The following is a 19,552-nucleotide window of genomic DNA, read 5'->3' as shown; positions in this document are numbered from 1 at the left end:
GTAACAATCATAGCAGGGCATTTGCAGATAATAATAAAACGGTATCCAAGTACTAATCAATCAATAGGCATGTGTTCCAATTATAGTCGTACGTGCTCGCAATGAGAAACTTGCACAACATCTTTTGTCCTACCAGCCGGTGGCAGCCGGGCCTCAAGGGAAACTATCTGGATATTAAGGTACTCCTTTTAATAGAGTACCGGAGCAAAGCATTAACACTCCGTGAACACATGTGATCCTCACGTCACTACCATCCCCTCCGGTTGTCCCAATTTCGTCACTTCGGGGCCATTGGTTCCGGACATCGACATGTGTATACAACTTGCAGGTAAGATCATAAACAACGAATATCTTCATGAATCAATAACATGTTCGGATCCGAGATCATGGCACTCGGGCCCTAGTGACAAGCATTAAGCATAACAAGTTGCAACAATATCATCAAAGTACCAATTACGGACACTAGGCACTATGCCCTAACAATCTTATGCTATTACATGACCAATCTCATCCAATCCCTACCATCCCCTTCGGCCTACAGCGGGGGAATTACTCACACATGGATGGGGGAAACATGGCTGGTTGATGGAGAGGCGTCGGTGGTGATGGCGGCGATGATCTCCTCCAATTCCCCGTCCCAGCGGAGTGCCAGAACGGAGACTTCTGGCTCCCGAGACGGAGTTTCGCGATGTGGCGGCGTTCTGGAGGGTTTCTGGCGACTTCGACTTCTCTCTGTGCGTTTTTAGGTCGAGGCCGATAAATAGTCCGAAGGAGGGCGTCGGAGGCCAGCCGAGGGGGCCACACCATAGGGCCGCGCGGCCCCCCCCCCCTAGGCCGCGCCGCCTTATGGTGTGGGGCCCTCGGGCCTCCACTTGATTTGTCCTTCTGGCTCCGTCAGCATTCCGGGAAAATAGGGCCTTCCGTCAAAATCCCGAGGTTTTTCCCGAAAGTTGGATTTCTGCACAAAAACGAGACACCAGAACAGTTCTGCTGAAAACAGCGTTAGTCCGTGTTAGTTGCATCCAAAATACACAAATTAGAGGCAAAACAATAGCAAAAGTGTTCGGGAAAGTAGATACGTTTTGGACATATCAAGAACCATGTCATCTAACTTGTGTGTATGGAGAGGCTCAAGTTAACGAGTGTCATAAACTTGGTACACGCTTTGATTCATCGAAATAATCCACTCCCTTTCTATGGCTTCGCATCGAGGACTTCAAATTAGGTACTCCTTAGGGAGGAGCATATGGATGTTAATGGGTAGAATAACACCTAGATTCATGCATTTAGAGATATAATGTATATTTATAAATTGGTGGATCTTGAATATATGGGTAATGCATGGACGTTCAAGGAGAAGGTCGCATGCGGCTCATGCTACTAGATCTAGCTCTATAGAACGCTCACTGTTGTTGATCTTAGTAGGTCTGTTGTGTCTTGTGTGCTCGTGTGGATGACATCTAGGCGGGTGACGTTTGTAATGTCTATCTAGCTATTGTTGTAGTCCTTTCTTCAGTGTTTGGTTTTTTCTGATTAGTACTAGGCTTGTAATTATGTGCTTTCTATTAGCTCAAGAGGCATAAAGGTTGTGTTTCTCAAAAATAAATAAACAAATGATACACCTTAACGTAGGTACTTGATAGACAAATCAACACACTAGAGGAAAATGCCACTTTGCTTATGGCTTTCTGTATGCCGATTGGTTATCGGGTCCGTCTGCATTCCAAGGTCATATACCGAGCGCCTAAAATATGTTGTCAACAAACACAAGTTTTCGGAATATAGGTATGTATGCCGACGGTTTTCTTTACACAGTCGTCGACAAAACATAGTTGCCGGCATAGCTGTCGTTATACCGAGGGTATCCGTCGGCATACTTTGGGCCATCGGCATACATTCGCTATATGACGGAAGCCTAACGGCTCTAGGTGTTATCCAGCAACCACATCAGAGGCGCTAGCCGTAGTCAGCATACACTTTAATTTTAGTTTTTATGCTACTTTTATTTCCTAGTACGATATGTTTGCTTCTGATTTTTTTTTTGCATGCTGATTTTATTTCCTACAACGATATCACATAAAATGGTATGCGAAAGCCCCCACGTGGGCTCAAAATTGGTTTTCATTTTGCTATGACCTAACCGAACGCAAACCAAGAGAAAAGTCCATTGGTCAAACGTCGTTGAGAGGTAGTCTGATTGGGGCATGTGGTAGGATTTTTCTCGAAACTGTGTTTTGGATGGTCGAAATCCCCAAAAAATTGCATGTGGCCCATGTGGTCGGTAAATTAACTCGTGCGCTATGATGCTTGGGCACCACGAATCATAGAAGGAAACCTGGCTACCAAATGGGAATTGATTTATCTCTCATTTTGATGATTGCAAAGTGAATTCTCTCTCCTCATGATATTTGGAAAGTTAATTCTATCTCCTTGCACACCTATGGCAAAACTCATCTCCCAAGTGTGAATCCCTCCACAGACATGTGTTGTCACTTATAAAAGGCAGTAGACTTATAGTGGAATACTCCAACTTCGGGTCCATTGGAGGGAACCTTGTGAGAAATTGGGCTCCAACTTGGTTTTCCATGTTGCTATGACCTAACCAAACACAAAGAAAGCGAAAAGAAATCCATTAGTCAACCGTCGTTTGGAGAATTTCAGGGAGATAGACCGACTGTGGCCCACAGGCAAGGGTATCGTCCGATATTGCGCTTCGGAGGGTCGGGATCCCTCCAAAACTTTCATATGGCCATAGCATATGCATATAAGTGTGGTTGAAGGATGAAAGAGCCAAAACCCAAGTCCCTCTATTGACTCAATTAACAAATAACAAGGAAGTCAAAAGTTATGCTTAAGTGTGACCCTCTTCAGAGACATGCCATGCCACTTAGGAAGATTATGGAAAACTCCCACTTTGGATCAGCCTGATGGAAGCTTTGGGAGAAGTTAGACTCCAACTTAATTTTCCATATTTCTGTGATCCAACCAAACACAACCAAGAGAAAAGTCTATTGGTCAACCGCCGTTGGAAGCGGGCCAAAGGGCAGAGCTATGCGGATGGCTTGGCCCTTGGCAAACATACATTCTAGGAACTCCTAGATAATGCCACGTAGCCTTCAACATTGGCGGCCTGGCCCTCAGCATATACGCAGAAGCCATCAAATGGACGGAATCGTAACATCTTTTTTTTGCCGAGAGTGTTTTACCGCCGACAACCATGTGAAATGCTCCATATGGGCACGTATGCTGATGGCTATACACATGGTTGCCGACGACCGTGCACCGAGTGCCTCTGTCAGCATATACCTTTGCCGAGGGCATTTTGATGTATGCCGACGGTTTGGGGCCATCGGCATACCACCTGTTCCCTCTAGTGAGACGAGTGCCTTGGCTAGTCCGCCGTATTCATATTTTCTGAACGTGCACGTCAGCTACATGACGTGAACGATATGTGCGTGTGTTTGTGTGCATCACCTCATCTTATTTATACGTACATCAACAATCGTATCGTCGCTAGGCTAACATGAATGCAAAGCAACATATTACATATTCATGTCAAGCGAGCTACTACTAACAAACGAGCTACTAGCTTCTCTAATTAGCAGAGGCCACGAAACGGATATGCACATGAAGATGAATCGAATGGAAACATCACCCAGCACGCAAGTTACATAACTCAGTTCGTGATCTAGCTCGTACCGATCGAATTAAAAATCTAAATCCGCGCCGAAAGGAAAAGAACAACATGCACGCGGGTGCAACATCATATTCCGCCTTTATCAACATGCATTAGAAGGCGAGGTTAGTCCTCTCCATGGGTAACTAAGCTAGCAGCATAGGACTAGTGTAGAAGTATGTCACACGCAACGCAACCCCAGCCTGTGTGGTAGTACACGTGGCTCGCCTCCATTGGCCAGGAACGCCTATTTAGGCAGGCGACGGCAGCGTCCCCTTCACAATCCCGTCTCACGTCCCCGTCCTCGCCATGGCCGCCTTGTCCTGCCGCGACGCCGGCGCGGTGGCACAGACGCTGCTGCTTCTGCTTCTGTCGGTGCCGTCGTTTCTGGGGGCAGTTGCCCTGGCCGCCGACCCGCCGTTCTCGTGCGGGCCGTCCGCCACGACGCAGGGGGACGGTTTCTGCGACGCGGCGCGCCCGGCGGCAGAGCGGGCGGCGGACCTGGTGTCGCGGCTAACGCTGGCGGAGAAGGTGTCGCAGCTCGGGGACGAGGCCGCCGGCGTGCCCCGGCTGGGCGTGCCGCCGTACAAGTGGTGGAACGAGGCGCTGCACGGGCTGGCCACCTCCGGCAAGGGCCTCCACTTCAACGGCGCCGTCCGCCGCGCCACCAGCTTCCCGCAGGTCAGCCTCACCGCCGCCGCCTTCGACGAGGACCTCTGGTTCCGCATCGGCCAGGTACGTACTACGAACAATGGCAAAGCCCGTGAGGCTTTCGCCAACTTGCGGTTTCTTTTCGCCTCTTTTCTTGGCCTAGTATTAATGGCGGCGCGGCAGTTTTCATTATGGAATGTTGCCGTGGATCGCTGTCGACCTCGGCAGACGGCAGGACGGGCGGTTTGTTGGGTTACGGTCGATCGGGCGGGGCCCGAGCATCATATGCATGCATGCGCGCGTGCGTCCATTCCATGCCATGCATCATGCACCAGTCATTTTCTTTCACTGGGTTTCTTTCCTTGATCCGTGATTTGGGAACAGACAAAGAGTGCGGCGGTTTGTAGCCTGTATACTATATGTACGCTCTTTATTTTTTTTGTTTGCCGGGTGTACAGTATGGATGCTCGTGGGCTAAGGATTTGATAGCTAGCTCTGATTTTGCTTTTAATTTTAATTGTTTTCTTCGTGCTATATTAACTGTCGTAGATTTGCCTAGATACTAGATATCTATACGTGTTTTAGCGTATAAATAAATGTAAATCTAGATAAATCTGTGACAATATGAAATGGATGTAGTAATATAAGTGGCATCTCCCTACAAAATATTGTTGTCAGATTGATTTGGCTTGAGGGCAGATTAGCTGTGTAAGTTTTATTTTCGTTCAATTGACTATGTAGGTTGATACATGATTATACGCATATCATATACTTATTACATTCTTATTTTCACAACTATTTTTTAGAGCTATATCATATTTGTTACTTTCTTATTTTGCCCACTAATTTGTACTTATTAATTTCTTATTTCCCCCCAAATTTTTAGAAATATATCATACTTATTACTTTCCTTTTTACGCAACTATTTTTTAGAACTATATTATACTTATATATTTAGAGCTATATCATACTTATTAATTTCATGTTCTCTATTGTTTAGAACTATATCATACTTACTGATTTCTTATGTTTCCCACTATTTTTTAGAACTATATCATACTTATTATTTTCTTATTTCCCATACCTTTTTGAACTATATCATACACGGTCCCTACACGACCTCAACACCAACATCACCACCTTCGAAAGGCGAGAACATTCATTCCACATAAGTTGTGAATAGGATGGCAAAAGTCATAGGCCAAGATCTGCGAGGGTTAATTGATTTTTGCACCATATGGGAAGTAATATCCAACCGACAACTAGGTTCCGTACGTGTATTAGTCAATCAGTGGAAATACTTTGTATGCAGAAAAAGAAACACCATACTAGTCCAGCAAAAAAACATAAGTAAACACTTGAATATGCTTTCTTATGTAAGTCCAAAGCAATGTCCTATACTGTTCCCTCAAGGAACTACTTATGTATGTATAGGACGAGCAGCCGTGTAGAGGTTCACCGGGTGGCACCTAAAAAAGTGCTAGCAAAGGGACAGCACGTGAGTACACGTAGTGTGGTTAGTGCCAACGACAAGGAGAAGAATGTTTGCGCGGGAAAGAAAAAGAGGCGCCTTTTCGTTCTGGGGAGCCACATGTTATGAGCCGTAGATAGATATGAATAGATCGGGCCTTTCCCATCGTACCGAACCTTTTTGTTATGCTGCTATCCGTGGCCCGTGGGTATGGAGTGGGGAGTGCCCACAAGACCACAAGGTCATGTCATACGTTGTACGCATCCCGTGCTATGCTTCTTGTTTGGAGCCAGATCCATGCATGTGGTTTGATTCTGGCACAATCAATTAATATAAAGATGGATTACGGTGTCGAGTTTGGTTGAATTCTTGCGTGTTGGAGTTCCACCAACTAAATGTTAGGCCTTCCAGCAAAATCACTAAATGTTAGGCTGTATTAGTCCTGGTTAGGTTCCCTGCAAAAGAAGAAGTAATTGTTAGGTTTGTTTAGTTGTACCGTGCACAACTGGATCAGGCGAGTCATATTGCATTTTCAATACGTAACTAGTAAGTTCATGCAATTTATATTACTGATCAGATGAGAGCAACATCGATCATACATACATAACTCACCCATAGATACCCGCAGTTCCTACTAGTAGTGCTTAACACTTGGCAAAAGTTGCCACTTTGTGGTCAGCGTGCAAGTTTGTGTTGCAAGCATGTCTTGTCAGTTGTCACATAGTCTACTGCAGTATCTCCTTTACATTTTGCCTTTATAGATCACTCTCGATTGCCTGCCATGACGATTGACAAAAATCATCATCCGTGCTACGTGCAGGCGATTGGCAGGGAGGCGAGGGCGCTGTACAACATGGGCCAGGCGGAGGGCCTGACGATGTGGTCCCCAAACGTGAACATCTACCGCGACCCCCGGTGGGGGCGCGGGCAGGAGACCCCTGGCGAGGACCCCACGACCGCCAGCCGCTACGGTGTGGCGTTCGTGAAGGGCCTGCAGGGGAACTCGACATCACTGCTCCAGACGTCGGCCTGCTGTAAGCACGCGACGGCATATGACCTGGAGGACTGGAACGGCGTGGCCCGCTACAACTTCGACGCCAAGGTGACGGCGCAGGACCTGGAGGACACCTACAACGCGCCGTTCCGGAGCTGCGTGGTGGACGGTGGCGCCAGCTGCGTCATGTGCGCCTACACCGGCATCAACGGCGTCCCCGCCTGCGCCAACGCCGACCTGCTCACCAAGACCGTCAAGGGGGACTGGGGACTAGACGGGTATGTGACTGCATTTTGCAGCTGGTAAATTTGTTTCGAGTCACATGCTCTTCACGAGGGCCGGTGTACTGATGTACGTCTGTCGCTCTTTTTGGTCGTTTCCGTGCAGATACATCGCTTCCGACTGCGACGCCGTGGCCATCATGCGTGACGCGCAGAGGTATGCGCAGACGCCAGAGGACGCCGTGGCACTAGCGCTCAAGGCTGGTAAGTCCGTCCAAATCGATAGATTTGTAGCTATGTTTGCACTAATTCAGCTAAAGCACGATCGAACAAAATTCGTGCACTTTCGTGAGTCGTCCAACTGTAAATCTGCCTTCCAGCTACACACCAAGTACTCCACTAGTCAATGGTTGCTCCAGCACGGGTTCACACCAAGCTAACAATTTTCTTAAAAAGGGTAATGATTTGGATGATCTTGCTTGTGTCTGTCAGGACTGGACATCGACTGCGGTGCCTACATGCAGCAGCACGCGGCGGCCGCGGTGCAGCAGGGGAAGATCACGGAGGAAGACATCGACAAGGCACTGAAGAACCTCTTCGCCATCCGGATGCGGCTGGGCCACTTCGACGGTGACCCCAGGAGCAACATCTACGGATCCCTCGGCGCCGCCGACATCTGCACCCCCGAGCACAGGAGCCTCGCCCTCGAAGCCGCGCAGGACGGCATTGTCCTCCTCAAGAACGACGCCGGCATCCTCCCGCTCGACCGGGCGGCCGTTGCGTCCGCCGCTGTCATCGGCCCCAACGCCAACAACGCCGGCCTGCTCATCGGCAACTACTTCGGCCCGCCGTGCGAGTCCATCACCCCGCTGCAAGGGATCCAGGGGTACGTCAAGGACACGAGGTTCCTCGCCGGGTGTCCCATGGCGGCCTGCCCCACTGCCGCGACGGACCAGGCGGCCACGCTGGCGAGCTCATCGGACTACGTGTTCCTTTTCGTGGGGCTGAGCCAGCAGCAGGAGAGCGAAGGGCGTGACAGGACCAGCCTGCTGCTCCCCGGGGAGCAGCAGAGCCTCATCACCGCCGTTGCTGACGCGGCCAAGAGGCCCGTCATCCTGGTGCTCCTCACGGGCGGGCCGGTGGACGTGACGTTCGCCCAGACCAACCCCAAGATCGGCGCCATCCTGTGGGCAGGGTACCCTGGCCAGGCCGGCGGGCTCGCCATCGCCAGGGTGCTCTTTGGCGACCACAACCCCAGCGGGAAGCTGCCGGTGACCTGGTACCCGGAGGAGTTCACCAAGGTGCCCATGACGGACATGCGGATGCGCGCTGACCCGGCCACCGGCTACCCCGGCCGGAGCTACCGCTTCTACCAGGGGCCCACCGTCTACAAGTTTGGCTACGGCCTCAGCTACTCCAGCTACTCTCGCCACTTGGTCGCAGCTGGCGCCAGAAAGCGGCCACCCAACATGGACTTGCTTGCAGACCTGAACACGATGCCAACCGCGGAAGAAGGCGTCGCGAGCTACCATGTGGAACAGATTGGCGCCGAAGGGTGCGAGCAGCTCAAGTTCCCGGCCGTGGTAGAGGTGGAAAACCACGGCCCCATGGACGGCAAGCACTCGGTGCTCATGTACCTCCGGTGGCCCAACGCAACGGCTGGCCGGCCGGCAAGGCAGCTGGTGGGGTTCAGGAGACAGCATCTCAAGGTAGGGGAGAAGGCCAGACTCAAGTTTGACATCAGCCCGTGTGAGCATTTGAGCAGAGTAAGGGAGGATGGCAACAAGGTCATAGACAGAGGTTCTCATTTCCTCATGGTTGACAAGCATGAGATGGAGATCAGATTTGAGGCCTGAGTTTAAGATTGCAGGGAAGAAGTAGGGGTGGATACAGTGTAATTCTCTCATTTTACAGTCTATATTGCATTGTTCTGATTGGAAACTATGGTTTCTAGGCTGTACTGTAAGAGATGTGTTCGCTGACACTTGAAATAAAGATCAATCTAGTCCAACAAAGACATCTCTTCCAGAATCATTGAGATGGTGAGTAATTTTGATAATTGATTCTATCACCTCACAAACATCCACTAGACTTGCCTATAACCAGACTTGTATGTACCACACTAACAGATAATCAATTGCTTGAGAAGAAAGAAGTAGAGGTGGGTGCGGTATAATTCTCATTTTATAATTTATATTGCATTGTTCTGATTGGAAACTGAGATTTCTAGGCTGTACTGTAAGAGATGTGTTCACTGCCTATTCAAATAAAGATCTATCTAGTCCAACAAAAATTATCTCTTCAAGCATCATTGAGATGGAGAGTGCACTCATGTAAATTTTGGTAATTTATCGTATGACTTCACAAACACCCACTAAACTTGCCTATAACCAGACATGTATGTACCACACTAACAGATACACACTTGAGCATTTTAGTTTGTGGAATACAGAACTTTACAGACAATAGAAAATAAAATGTTGTATTATGCTATTATAACATAATAAAGAAGTGCAGTTGATGCAAACCAATGTAAGCACCAACTCCTGATTGTTCACCGCCTAGCTCATGCAACCACAGCTTCATATCCTCCTGCAGTCCATAAATTGTATCATTCATATTGCAGAAAAAGGGATACAAGAATGAGCAGTGCACCAGCTACTGCAGTTGGATCAAGTATACCTCCTTTTCGCCTACCATCAACAGCTTATTCTTTAGGTCTGGCTGGGTGGATATGTATTCCGAGGACAGGGAATGAAACTGTTACAGTATCAAAAAGAGCACATTCTTTAGGCAAAGGTACTACATCTGTTCATAATTAGAGCTTCTTGTGTTCAGACATCCTTGAAAAGAAGTTGGAATCTAGGTATCCTCTCTGGTGGAAGTGGGCAGGACACTATCAGTTTGCCTTTCATCGCACCCCTAAATACTGCCTGCAATGAAAAGATCATCAGAGAATTAGGAGGAAACATAATTGCCTAGCAATGCTGTACAGAAGCTGTGATACAACATGCCAATCATCATGAATTTTAGATATTTGGGCAGAGCTAATTATTGCATTCCAAAAATCTCACATAAAAGAAGTGTTGCAAATTGATGATGATACTGTATCAGCTAAACAGCTATATTTGGAAGGATTGGGATTATAAGAAGTTGAAAATCACAGGAGCAATAGATTGGATTGAGAGAAGATGGAAAACGTGTTTTCTACAACAACAATAACAAAAAAAAGCAAGACCTGGCCACTTATAGTGCCATGCTAGTGCTCTTAGACAGAAACCTTCCAGGTGAGCTGTGATTGGCACAGTAACAGCTAAGGCATCAAATAACAAATGTTCACACAACATGTGTTTCAGCCTCCCTGGGTGGGTTTAAGAGAAGGTACTGCAGGAAACATCCAAAAGCAGCGTACCTAGGTGGATCCTAATGGTGGCCTAACAAGTTATTTGGACCACCCAGAGTGAAGAATCTTAGTTTCCCTTCATCTTGAGAAGTAAAATTCCCACACTTGTTATTATTGGAAAATAATTTAGAATTTATTTTTTTCGAAAATGTCTTCCCTCTGTGTCTCCCTATGGCAATGGGAAGGGTGAGGAAACCATAACGACTGAGATGTGTGCCCACTACATGAGCCATCAAAGTGAGTGAAACAAATTTGTCACTTTCTGATGGTATGTATGGAGGGAGGATATGTTGTAAGTTTTGTACTGAGTAAGTTAGGAAAATTGAGAAGTTTAATTTGTACTCCCTCCGCCCCGAAGAGGATGTCTCAACTTTGTCTAGATTTGCATGTATCTATACACTTAAACTCGTCTAGATACATGCGTATCTAGATAAAGTTGAGACATCCTTTTCGGGACGGAGTGAGTAGCATTCCATTTTGTTTCCATCATAAAAGAAAAGGGAATACTGCAGTCGTTAAAAAATATGCAGCACAATGCAGCCTAAACTTAGAAGTTTTATATCGTGTCTTCGAGTTTTTACTGTCTTCTTTATTTTAAAATTTGAACAGCTTTGAAACCAAGAATGCAATACAGAAAAAAAAACAGGTTTAACTACTAACAGAAAAGAAAACTTTCTAGCTCAGCTTTCCTTTGTTATCAAAGGATGTCGTCCAATTAATAGTTTGCACTGGATTAATAGTTCAGCTAAAAAAAAACTTAATGGTTTGTGCTGGATTACACCAAAATATACAGGATATCAATCCCTAGCTATAATTTGCAATTGTCTATTCAACAACAACAAAGCCTTTATTCCCAAACAAGTTGGGGGAGGCTAGAGGTGAAACCCATAAGATCTCGTAACCAACTCATATATTCTTGTCATGGATTCTGGACAGCAATTTGCACATGTATGAACAAATATCAATAACCTGCACTAACTATAATAGGCAGTCTCCTTCTAGTTTTCACAGATTAACATCCATGGAACCTATACCACAAATTAATGTTACAATCGAATCAAAATTATCTGTATTCTCCATCCATTTACTTCATTAACTTGCCAATGTCAATAGTCAAATCTAATAACAGAAGGTATCAGATAGGTGGAGAAAATACAACACTTTAGGCCCACTCACCTCCACTACATCAATGAAGTCTTGCTTGCTGCTGAAAGAGCCTATCCATTTTGTGTGATCAGGTGTCCTGTACATTATAACAAGTGTGTCATTTATTGTGTACAGTACCATGGAATATAACTAACAGAAAATGTAGCGATGGGACATATGTTATCCCTGTCCTGTGGGTGCATATAGTTCAGAATTTACTTGACCAGCTCTCACTCTCCTTGCTATGACAAAAAGAAATCAACTCTATGAAGTTCGATTAGGTTTGAAACATATCCACATATTTCAAATATATTCACTAAAATTTCTTCCATAAATCTTTCATATAATCTACTTAAAATTCAAAGAAAGACACATAAATATTTTGTATATCTTCCATGTAATCTTTAATATCAAGTCAGTTGTCAGTAATTTCAGATTAAAGTGGATGTTTCTTGGATCTTTACATCATGATACATCTCTATGTAAAATCTACATGAAAATTTGGGAACAGCATAACAGCTAGGTGGCAGTATTTGATATTCACAAGACACGTGACAACTTTAGGCGGGTGTCATTCAGATATGCACAGCTCATTTCAAACTTTGGAGAAAGGTCTTGAGTTTATAGTGATGAAATAATCTAACTATATAGTAAGACAGGCATCTTCAAACAGTATATATCAATGAAATTAAAACAAGAGGAACAATAACATACCCTGAATCCATCTTCATGTGATGAGCATTGAAGAAAAAAATGGTTGCTGGAACCAACGTGATATCAAAATAGTCAACGTACACTTGAATCTCCTCAGAATCCATCTCGACCAATGCTATCGTTGCAAACTTGGATATATCCCAAGAAGATTTTGCAAGCTGTTGAAACGGCATGAACATGATGAGATGAAAGAAATGGCATAAACACTAGAGAACTCGTAAAATTCCATACTAAAAAGGATATGAATGAAAAACTAGTCACTACTCGCTAGTACGTCAAATCAATTTACAAGATATCCTAATAATCAAATGGGGTGGAAGTCACCTTAGCTGCTAATTTGTTCATGTCGTGACTATGGCACGTTTATACTCTTTAGATTTACCATGTTCGGCAAATTGTATTTAGAGTATAATATCAAACCATCCTGCCAAAGGCCAAAGCTCATACGCAGAGTCCGATCAGACCCTCGAAGAACTTAGGCAGACTGAACAAACTGCTCCCAGAGGTCAGATTGGACCCACCGACCAATCCAATCGCATCGGTGCAGAAGAAAAGTAGCCCCAGATCGACCCCTCATGGGCCGAGTTTGAGGAGAACGGGTGGAATCAGACGGCAAGGCGGGTGATGTACTGCGGACTTACGACGTCGTCGAGCTGGAGGCAGGCGGCGTCGGCGCCGCGGCCGAATCGGAGGACGAGGACCTTGTCGAGGGTGTCGCGAATGGCGGCGTCCACCTCCCGCTTCCGCCGCAGCGTCGGTAGCACCGCCGACCCCATCTCGCCGTCCCCACCTCGCCGGATTGCGGCGTCCTCTTGCCACGAATCGCCGGATTCCCCCGCTCTCCACCGGCAAACAGTTTGTGGCCTGACCGCTGGGCCCCCCGTTTGCAGCGTTGGGCTCGGTGGGTCAGGACACGGCCCATTAGTCAGGGCATCTCCAACGGGCCGCTGCACGGACAAAAAAAACGCAGAGACGCAAACCTGCCATAAATATGCGTTTATTTGCGTCTCAGTGGATGCAGCACGACGCGCCGAGTGACCGCCGAAATTTGCGTAGGACCCACGCTTCAGTGGCAGGGAGGCTGATGACGTTACCACCAGTGGTCATTCCCGCGCGAAAAATCAAAGTAGACCGGCGCCAGCACTCGAGGCCATAGCGATGGATGTCCTCGCCGTCGCAGCCACCATGGATTCCAAGGGAACCCTCGCAGCCGCCGCCGCCCCGGACTCCCCCATAGCCACAACCATAGCCCCAATGGAGGTCGCATCTCCGGCGGAAGCAAAGCGTGCCGCCACCGGCGACCGGGACGCTAAGCCGAAGACGGCAAATAAGGTGTTGTCCAAGAAGGAGAAAGGCGTAGAGCCGCAAAGCGTCGCTGCAGGCGCAAGAATCTGAAGGGGAGGAATGCAGCGGCCGCCGCCATGGAGGCCACCCAGCACATGGCGTGGCAGATGCAGCTGAAAGCCGGCGCGACGCAAGTAGGCCTCCATCAGAGCTTAGCGGAGGCCATGCTCCTCGTCAAGCGAGGGGGGATCGTCGGCGTCACTTCCCCGGCCTCGTCGGTGAGCTCGGTAAGTTCTACGTCCTGGAACGCCTGCTCCCTTGCAGGTCCACGCGGCGTCGCAGTTCGCCTCCAGCATCGTGCTGGTGCAGTTGAACGGGGCGCCGGTTCCCGACGTGAATCGGACGCCGAGAAGTGGTGACTCGTGCCCGAGCGCGACGCAGCAGACGCGTCATGTCCCGGAGGAGAGCATGCTGGTGCCCTGCAACCTGTTTGACGAAATGACACCATCTACCTCGACGATGGACGACCCGGTATGTAAGCTCTCTCATTGTGTGGGTCTGCCGTGTGTCATGCCTCTGACGTCCGGTGATTCGTAGGCCTATTGGAAGGGACACAATGAGAGTAACATCGAGGCAATGATCTACGACAGTGGCTTTGTTGGCGACGTCGGCGCTGGGACAGGGTCGCATGATCAATGGCCACAGACGCATGATGGGGTGAACATCGATAGCACGCGGTTGTTCTCCACCAAGCCAACACATGCAACAACCGTCTGCGTCGACGACTATGAGGAGGCGCCAACAGGGCATGTCCTCACCACGGATGATGGTACCAAGAAGAAGGGGAGAGCCACAGGGCATGCGGCTTCTGTTGGAGATATGCCCAAGAGGCAATAATAAAAGTGGTTATTATATATCTTTATGTTTATGATAAAAGTTTATATACCATGCTATAATTGTATTAACCGAAACATTGATACATGTGTGTTATGTAAACAACAATGAGTCACTAGTAAAGCCTCTTAACTAGCTTGTTGATTAATAGATGATTAGTTTCATAATCATGAACATTGGATGTTATTAATAATAAGGTTATATCATTATGTGAATGATGTAATGGACACACCCAATTAAGTGTAGCATAAGATCACGTCATTAAGTTATTTGCTATAAGTTTCGATACATAGTTACCTAGTCCTTATGACCATGAGATCATGTAAATCACTTATGCTGGAAAGGTACTTTGATTACATCAAACGCCACTGCTTATGCCGGCTAACTCCTTGCTGCTTCGCAGACCACGCGGAAATTGCACGAAGATCTGCGCGTGCATGTGCTGGAGCAGATCACGGAGATCGAGGGGCTGCGCCAGAATGCGGAAAATAGCCAGAAGGCTATCCAGCTGCTTGAGACCCGCCTTCAGGGTACGAGATCCAGGTCTTACTTTTTGTGCTGATATAATTGTCCAAAATGCATAATATGTGCAACTTTCTACCTACAGAAGAAACTGCCAAGCACTCCAAGTTCGACAAGCTATCCGCCAAGGTCCAGGTGCTTGAGGCGGAGAACGAGTCCCTCAAGACCTTCATGAAAGAGTCCTCTGACAAGGAGAATCAGGCGAGGAAGGAGCTCTCCGAAAAACACGCCCGCGACCTGGCGGAGCTGAACGACAAACTTAAGAAGAACCAGAGTCGTGTGACTTCCTTGGTCTCGAAGAACAAGGTTCTGGAGACGGAGGCGGAGACCATTGACAAACTCATCTTCCGTAAGTATTTTTCCGCCTTGCTGTTCCGACTACCCTTGTATGCTATATTCTCCGAAGCGAAACTGAACTTCCTTTTCCCACAGCGAGCCTTGGCTTCGAATGGTCAAAAGAGTCTAACCTGAAGAGGACGGAGGCATACGAAGAAGCGCGGAAATCCATTGGCGCGCTGTTTGAAGCTTGTCGCGGAATCGCCAAGACCCTGTCTTTGAAGAAGGCCAAAACTTCCGTGATCGACACGATGACTCAGCTTATGGAACAAGTGCCAGACTTCATCAAAGATTGGCAAAAATCTTCTGCGCGCGGAGTCGCATCTCTGTGTAGGATAACGTTGCATAGAAAACAAAAAATTTCCTACCGCGAACACGCAATCCAAGCCAAGATGCAATCTAGAAGACGGTAGCAACGAGGGGGTATCGAGTCTCACCCTTGAAGAGATTCGAAAGCCTACAAGAGGAGGCTCTTGTTGCTGCGGTAGACGTTCACTTGCCGCTTGCAAAAGCGCGTAGAAGATCTTGATCACGATCGGTTCCGGCGCCACGAACGGGCAGCACCTCCATACTCGGTCACACATTCGGTTGTTGATGAAGACGACGTCCACCTCCCCGTTCCAGCGGGCAGCGGAAGTAGTAGCTCCTCTTGAATCCGACAGCACGACGGCGTGGTGTCGGTGGTGGTGGAGAATCCGGCGGAGCTTCGCTTAAGCGTGCGGGATGTGGTGGAGGAGAGATACCGCTAGGGTTTGGGGAGAGAGGGGGAGGCTAGGGCGCCGGCCAAGGGCAGCCCTAGGTGGTGCGGCCAAGAGTGGGCAGCCCCTCCCTCTCCTCCTCATTATATAGGTGGAAATCCCCAAGTGTTGGTATCCAAGTCTTCGAATAAGACCCCAACAATGAAAACTCACATATGTAGGGAAACCTACACTACAAGAAAAGTTGCCATGGCCGACGAAGTTGAAGTCGCGCCGTGGTTGCTGGTGTACCATGGCCGACGATTTTGGGTCCCTCCGTGGTGCATGTCAAAACTTTTTTCTCGTTTTTGAGGCCACCTAGCCCGACGAAAGCGGCCAAAACGTCGCGTATGGTGGCCCGGGACGTGGTGCATCTCGAAATCTCGGGTTCGCCGGCCGAGTCAACGCAAATCCGCACCGCCGAGGGATGTAGGGCCCGGATGGTAGCCTCTCCCGGCATTGTTTTTTTCTCGATCGCGCCATCTCGTTCAACGTTCTCCGATCGAGCCGTTTACGATGCGGGATCATGGGTCCCGCATGTCATCCTCTATGAACCAAAATTCTTTCTATTCTTGGATTTTTTTTGACCCCCTGATTTCTGGCTACTTCCTTTTTCTTTTGATCCCTTGCCGCCTTGGAAACTTTGAGACCGCGGCTGCTAAATGGGACCCGCATGTCATCCTCTATGTGCAATCAACTTTCTTTTCTTGGAGTTTTTTTTGGCACCTCAAATTTGATCACTTGCCTTTTTCTTTCGATCCCCTGCCGCCTCTCAAACGGTGATACCGCTGCTGCTAAATGGGACCCGCATGTAATCCTCTATGTACTATATATAAACTTTCTTTTCTTGGAGTTTATTTTGGCACCTTGTTATCACCAAGATTTAACCGAGTTAGAGGTGGGCCACGATTGAGATAGACTTGAAGATATACATGGGAGGAAGAACAAGAATTGGCCTTATGCGCGAAGTTGGGCTTAATTGCCCGTGTATCTGTAACATATTAGATCGTATCTTAGTTTAGAGATAGAATCTTATTCGTGCACGGTTTAGTGCACGCCCGCATTAGAAAGTCCCCTGGACTATAAATATGTACCTAGGGTTTATGGAATAAACAACAACACAACGTTCACCCCAAAACAAACCAATCTCGGCGCATCGCCAACTCCTTCGTCTCGAGGGTTTCAATCAGGTAGCGACATGCTCGCCTAGATCGCATCTTGCGATCTAGGCAGCACAAGCTCCACGTTGTTCATGCGTTGCCCGTACTCGAAGCGTCTTTGATGGCGGGCAACGTAGTTATCATAGATGTGTTAGGGTTAGCATTGTTCTTCGTATAAACATGCTTACGTAGTGCAACCCTTGCATATCTAGCCGTCCTCATGCCTATCTCGGGCATGGGGGCGGCACCTGCTTGTTCATCGTTTAGTAGATCTGATCCGTTACGATTGCTCCTTGCTCTGCAAGGATTAGTTTAATATCTGCAATAGTTAGGCCCTACAAAGGGGGAGGATCCGGTGGCATGCGGGGTGGCGTTCGCAAGTCCTAAACAGGATGTTCCGTGGATCAACTACATTGTTGGTTCTTTGGCCTTGTTTAGGATCGGCTTATGAGCACCGTGCGTGGCCGCGAGGCCCAACTCCGGAGTAGGATGATCCGATTATGCGGTGAAAACCCTAAATCGTCGTAGATCTCATTAGCTTTATCTTGATCAAGCGGGATCACCAAGTATTCGTGCACCCCGCACGGATCATGGGTGGATCGGCTCTTTGAGCCGATTCACGAGATAACCCGAGAGCCGATCGAGGCTCGTATTTAACGTTTACGTGTATGCCACGCGAGGAACTAAGCGAGGCATTCCCCATCACCTTCCCCGACCAGGTATAGGTCAGGTGGCACGCCCTGCACTTCGCATCGCCGCGTGTGACCGGAAGAGCATTGCGGGCCGTCGCTCGGAGGGGTCTCAGCCAGCCGCAGCTCTAGGCTCTTCCCGGCTCTACTAGTGTCGACTGTCGCTGCCCGACGGTGGGTTTTGGCGGTCAACACATTCTGGCACGCCCGGTGGGACGATCACATCAACCACATCGCCATCTACATCTGAGATGGCGACGGACGGCACGCCAGTCACCTACGAGGAGCTGCCTGCTGAGCTCAAGAAGAAGCATGACGAGATCAAGGCAACCCTCGGAGCCGAGCCCATCGGCTCCCCTGAGAAGATCTGGCCGCACGATATCAAGCTCGATAGAGACTCCAGTCCGTCGCCCGGCGTCAACATGGTGGATCTCAGCCACTCCATAGGCCAGCCAAAGTCCTCCTTTGGTGTCAACATGGCAGGGCTTGCAAGCCGCCATGGCAAAGACGAAGCGTGAAGCGGTCACTCCCGTGGCAACGATGAAGAGGAGGCCGATCCACGCGACCGGCCCCAAGATGATGACAGACGGCACCTGACGAGGGAGGGAATAAGACGCGTGCGGTATCAGCTACCACTCTCCGAGCGCCTCCTCCACAAATATGAGCAGCAGTACGACCGACGTCGGCGCTACGACGTGGGTGATGAAAGGAATTGTCGGTCTAATGCGGAGGTCAAGAGGCACCGTCAGCATGATAGAAGCGACGACGGGTACAATCGTCGCGCTGAAAGAAGGTCAAGGGAGCAAGACAACATGGACAGACATTGGAACTGTCCTTTCTTCAAACATTGCTGGGACTCAGGAATGAGCCGATTGCCGACAATCGAGAACTGCCCAGAATGCAAACAACACATGAAGAAAGCGAACGAGGTTTCAGTGTTCGAGCGTCTAAGACCTCTCCCACTTCGGAGCAAACGAGCTGAGTCATCGCAAGAAGAAGACTTTGAGGAGTCAGGTGGAGAAGACGATAGGTATCACCGACCAAGGTGGTGCCCTGATGGACTCAGCCATCCTCAGAAGCGTAGGGTGCAGCGGCTGCGAAACCTGGAAGAAGCCGAGGCACAGTACCTGTACACGTTGAGAAAGGCACGGCCCGATTTGGCCGGAAAAATTCAGCGAACATTAGAGGCGAGGGTACGCCCGCCAAAGAAAGTATGGCGCCCTGAACAGGCAAAAGCCGATACCCAGGCATCAGCTGATGCCGATGCAGAAACATCGGCTGTTGTAAACACAGTATCCAGGATCTCGTCAGAGATTTATGACCCAAGACGTGGTGAACATTTCTCCAGCGAGTCACGTCGCCATAATAGGAAACCAAGAAGTTGTAAACCCGCGTTGGGCAGTACAACAAAAAGAGAGGCCGATTTTAGCAATCGGCCAGTATTATCCCCAACATACGCTTTGCCTGTGTTCAACATTGACTTAGCAGGCGGCGGGAAGCTGGGTTATGGGTTCACATCAGCTGACGAGCTAGAAGGGATTGAGGAAGTCAAGAGGAAGGTCAGGAAGATGTTGGACACCGGGTGCATCAGGCCGCACAGGTACACTGAATGGATTTCCAATGTGATACTTATGAGGGGAAAGGATGGCCGATG

The 19,552-nt window shown here is 48.5% G+C and overlaps 2 protein-coding genes across 4 annotated transcripts; one reads left to right on the top strand and one right to left on the bottom strand.

Moving 5' to 3' along the window:
- Positions 1–3,985: 3,985 nt before the first annotated feature.
- LOC124699793 (probable beta-D-xylosidase 7) lies at positions 3,986–9,010 on the top strand. Its single transcript, XM_047232036.1, has 4 exons — positions 3,986–4,411; positions 6,619–7,070; positions 7,180–7,277; positions 7,506–9,010. Exons 1-4 carry the CDS (start codon positions 3,986–3,988, stop codon positions 8,867–8,869), a joined length of 2,340 nt encoding a protein of 779 aa, XP_047087992.1. The 3' UTR covers positions 8,870–9,010.
- Positions 6,147–13,052, bottom strand: LOC124699794 (thioredoxin-like protein 4B). 3 transcript variants are annotated; one of them, XM_047232038.1, is made up of 6 exons: positions 12,918–13,052; positions 12,277–12,434; positions 11,593–11,659; positions 9,696–9,946; positions 9,542–9,605; positions 6,147–6,253 (listed from the first exon to the last, which is right to left on the bottom strand). In XM_047232038.1, exons 1-4 carry the CDS (start codon positions 13,050–13,052, stop codon positions 9,848–9,850), a joined length of 459 nt encoding a protein of 152 aa, XP_047087994.1. In that variant the 3' UTR covers positions 6,147–6,253; positions 9,542–9,605; positions 9,696–9,847. The 3 variants fall into 3 exon arrangements, with proteins under 3 accessions (XP_047087994.1, XP_047087993.1, XP_047087995.1); XM_047232037.1 differs by lacking the exon at positions 6,147–6,253 and having other exon boundaries at positions 9,338–9,605; XM_047232039.1 differs by lacking the exon at positions 6,147–6,253 and having other exon boundaries at positions 9,338–9,605; positions 9,711–9,946.
- Between the last annotated feature and the right edge of the window lie 6,500 nt (positions 13,053–19,552).

This window comes from Lolium rigidum, chromosome 3 (assembly GCF_022539505.1).
Source record: "Lolium rigidum isolate FL_2022 chromosome 3, APGP_CSIRO_Lrig_0.1, whole genome shotgun sequence".
NCBI lineage: Eukaryota > Viridiplantae > Streptophyta > Magnoliopsida > Poales > Poaceae > Lolium > Lolium rigidum.
This window is presented reverse-complemented; position numbering and strand designations above follow the sequence as displayed.

Bases quoted from the DNA above. Each gene is read 5' to 3' on its own strand.
- LOC124699793 (XM_047232036.1), top strand. From the start codon at position 3,986: ATGGCCGCCTTGTCCTGCCGCGACGCCGGCGCGGTGGCACAGACGCTG. The intron at 4,412-6,618 runs GTACGTACTACG...TGCTACGTGCAG, and splicing joins TCTGGTTCCGCATCGGCCAG to GCGATTGGCAGGGAGGCGAG. The intron at 7,278-7,505 runs GTAAGTCCGTCC...TGTGTCTGTCAG, and splicing joins GGCACTAGCGCTCAAGGCTG to GACTGGACATCGACTGCGGT.
- LOC124699794 (XM_047232038.1), bottom strand. From the start codon at position 13,052: ATGGGGTCGGCGGTGCTACCGACGCTGCGGCGGAAGCGGGAGGTGGAC. The intron at 12,435-12,917 runs GTAAGTCCGCAG...CCGTTTCAACAG, and splicing joins GCCTCCAGCTCGACGACGTC to CTTGCAAAATCTTCTTGGGA. The intron at 9,947-11,592 runs GTGAGTGGGCCT...TTTTCATTGCAG, and splicing joins ACTTCATTGATGTAGTGGAG to GCAGTATTTAGGGGTGCGAT.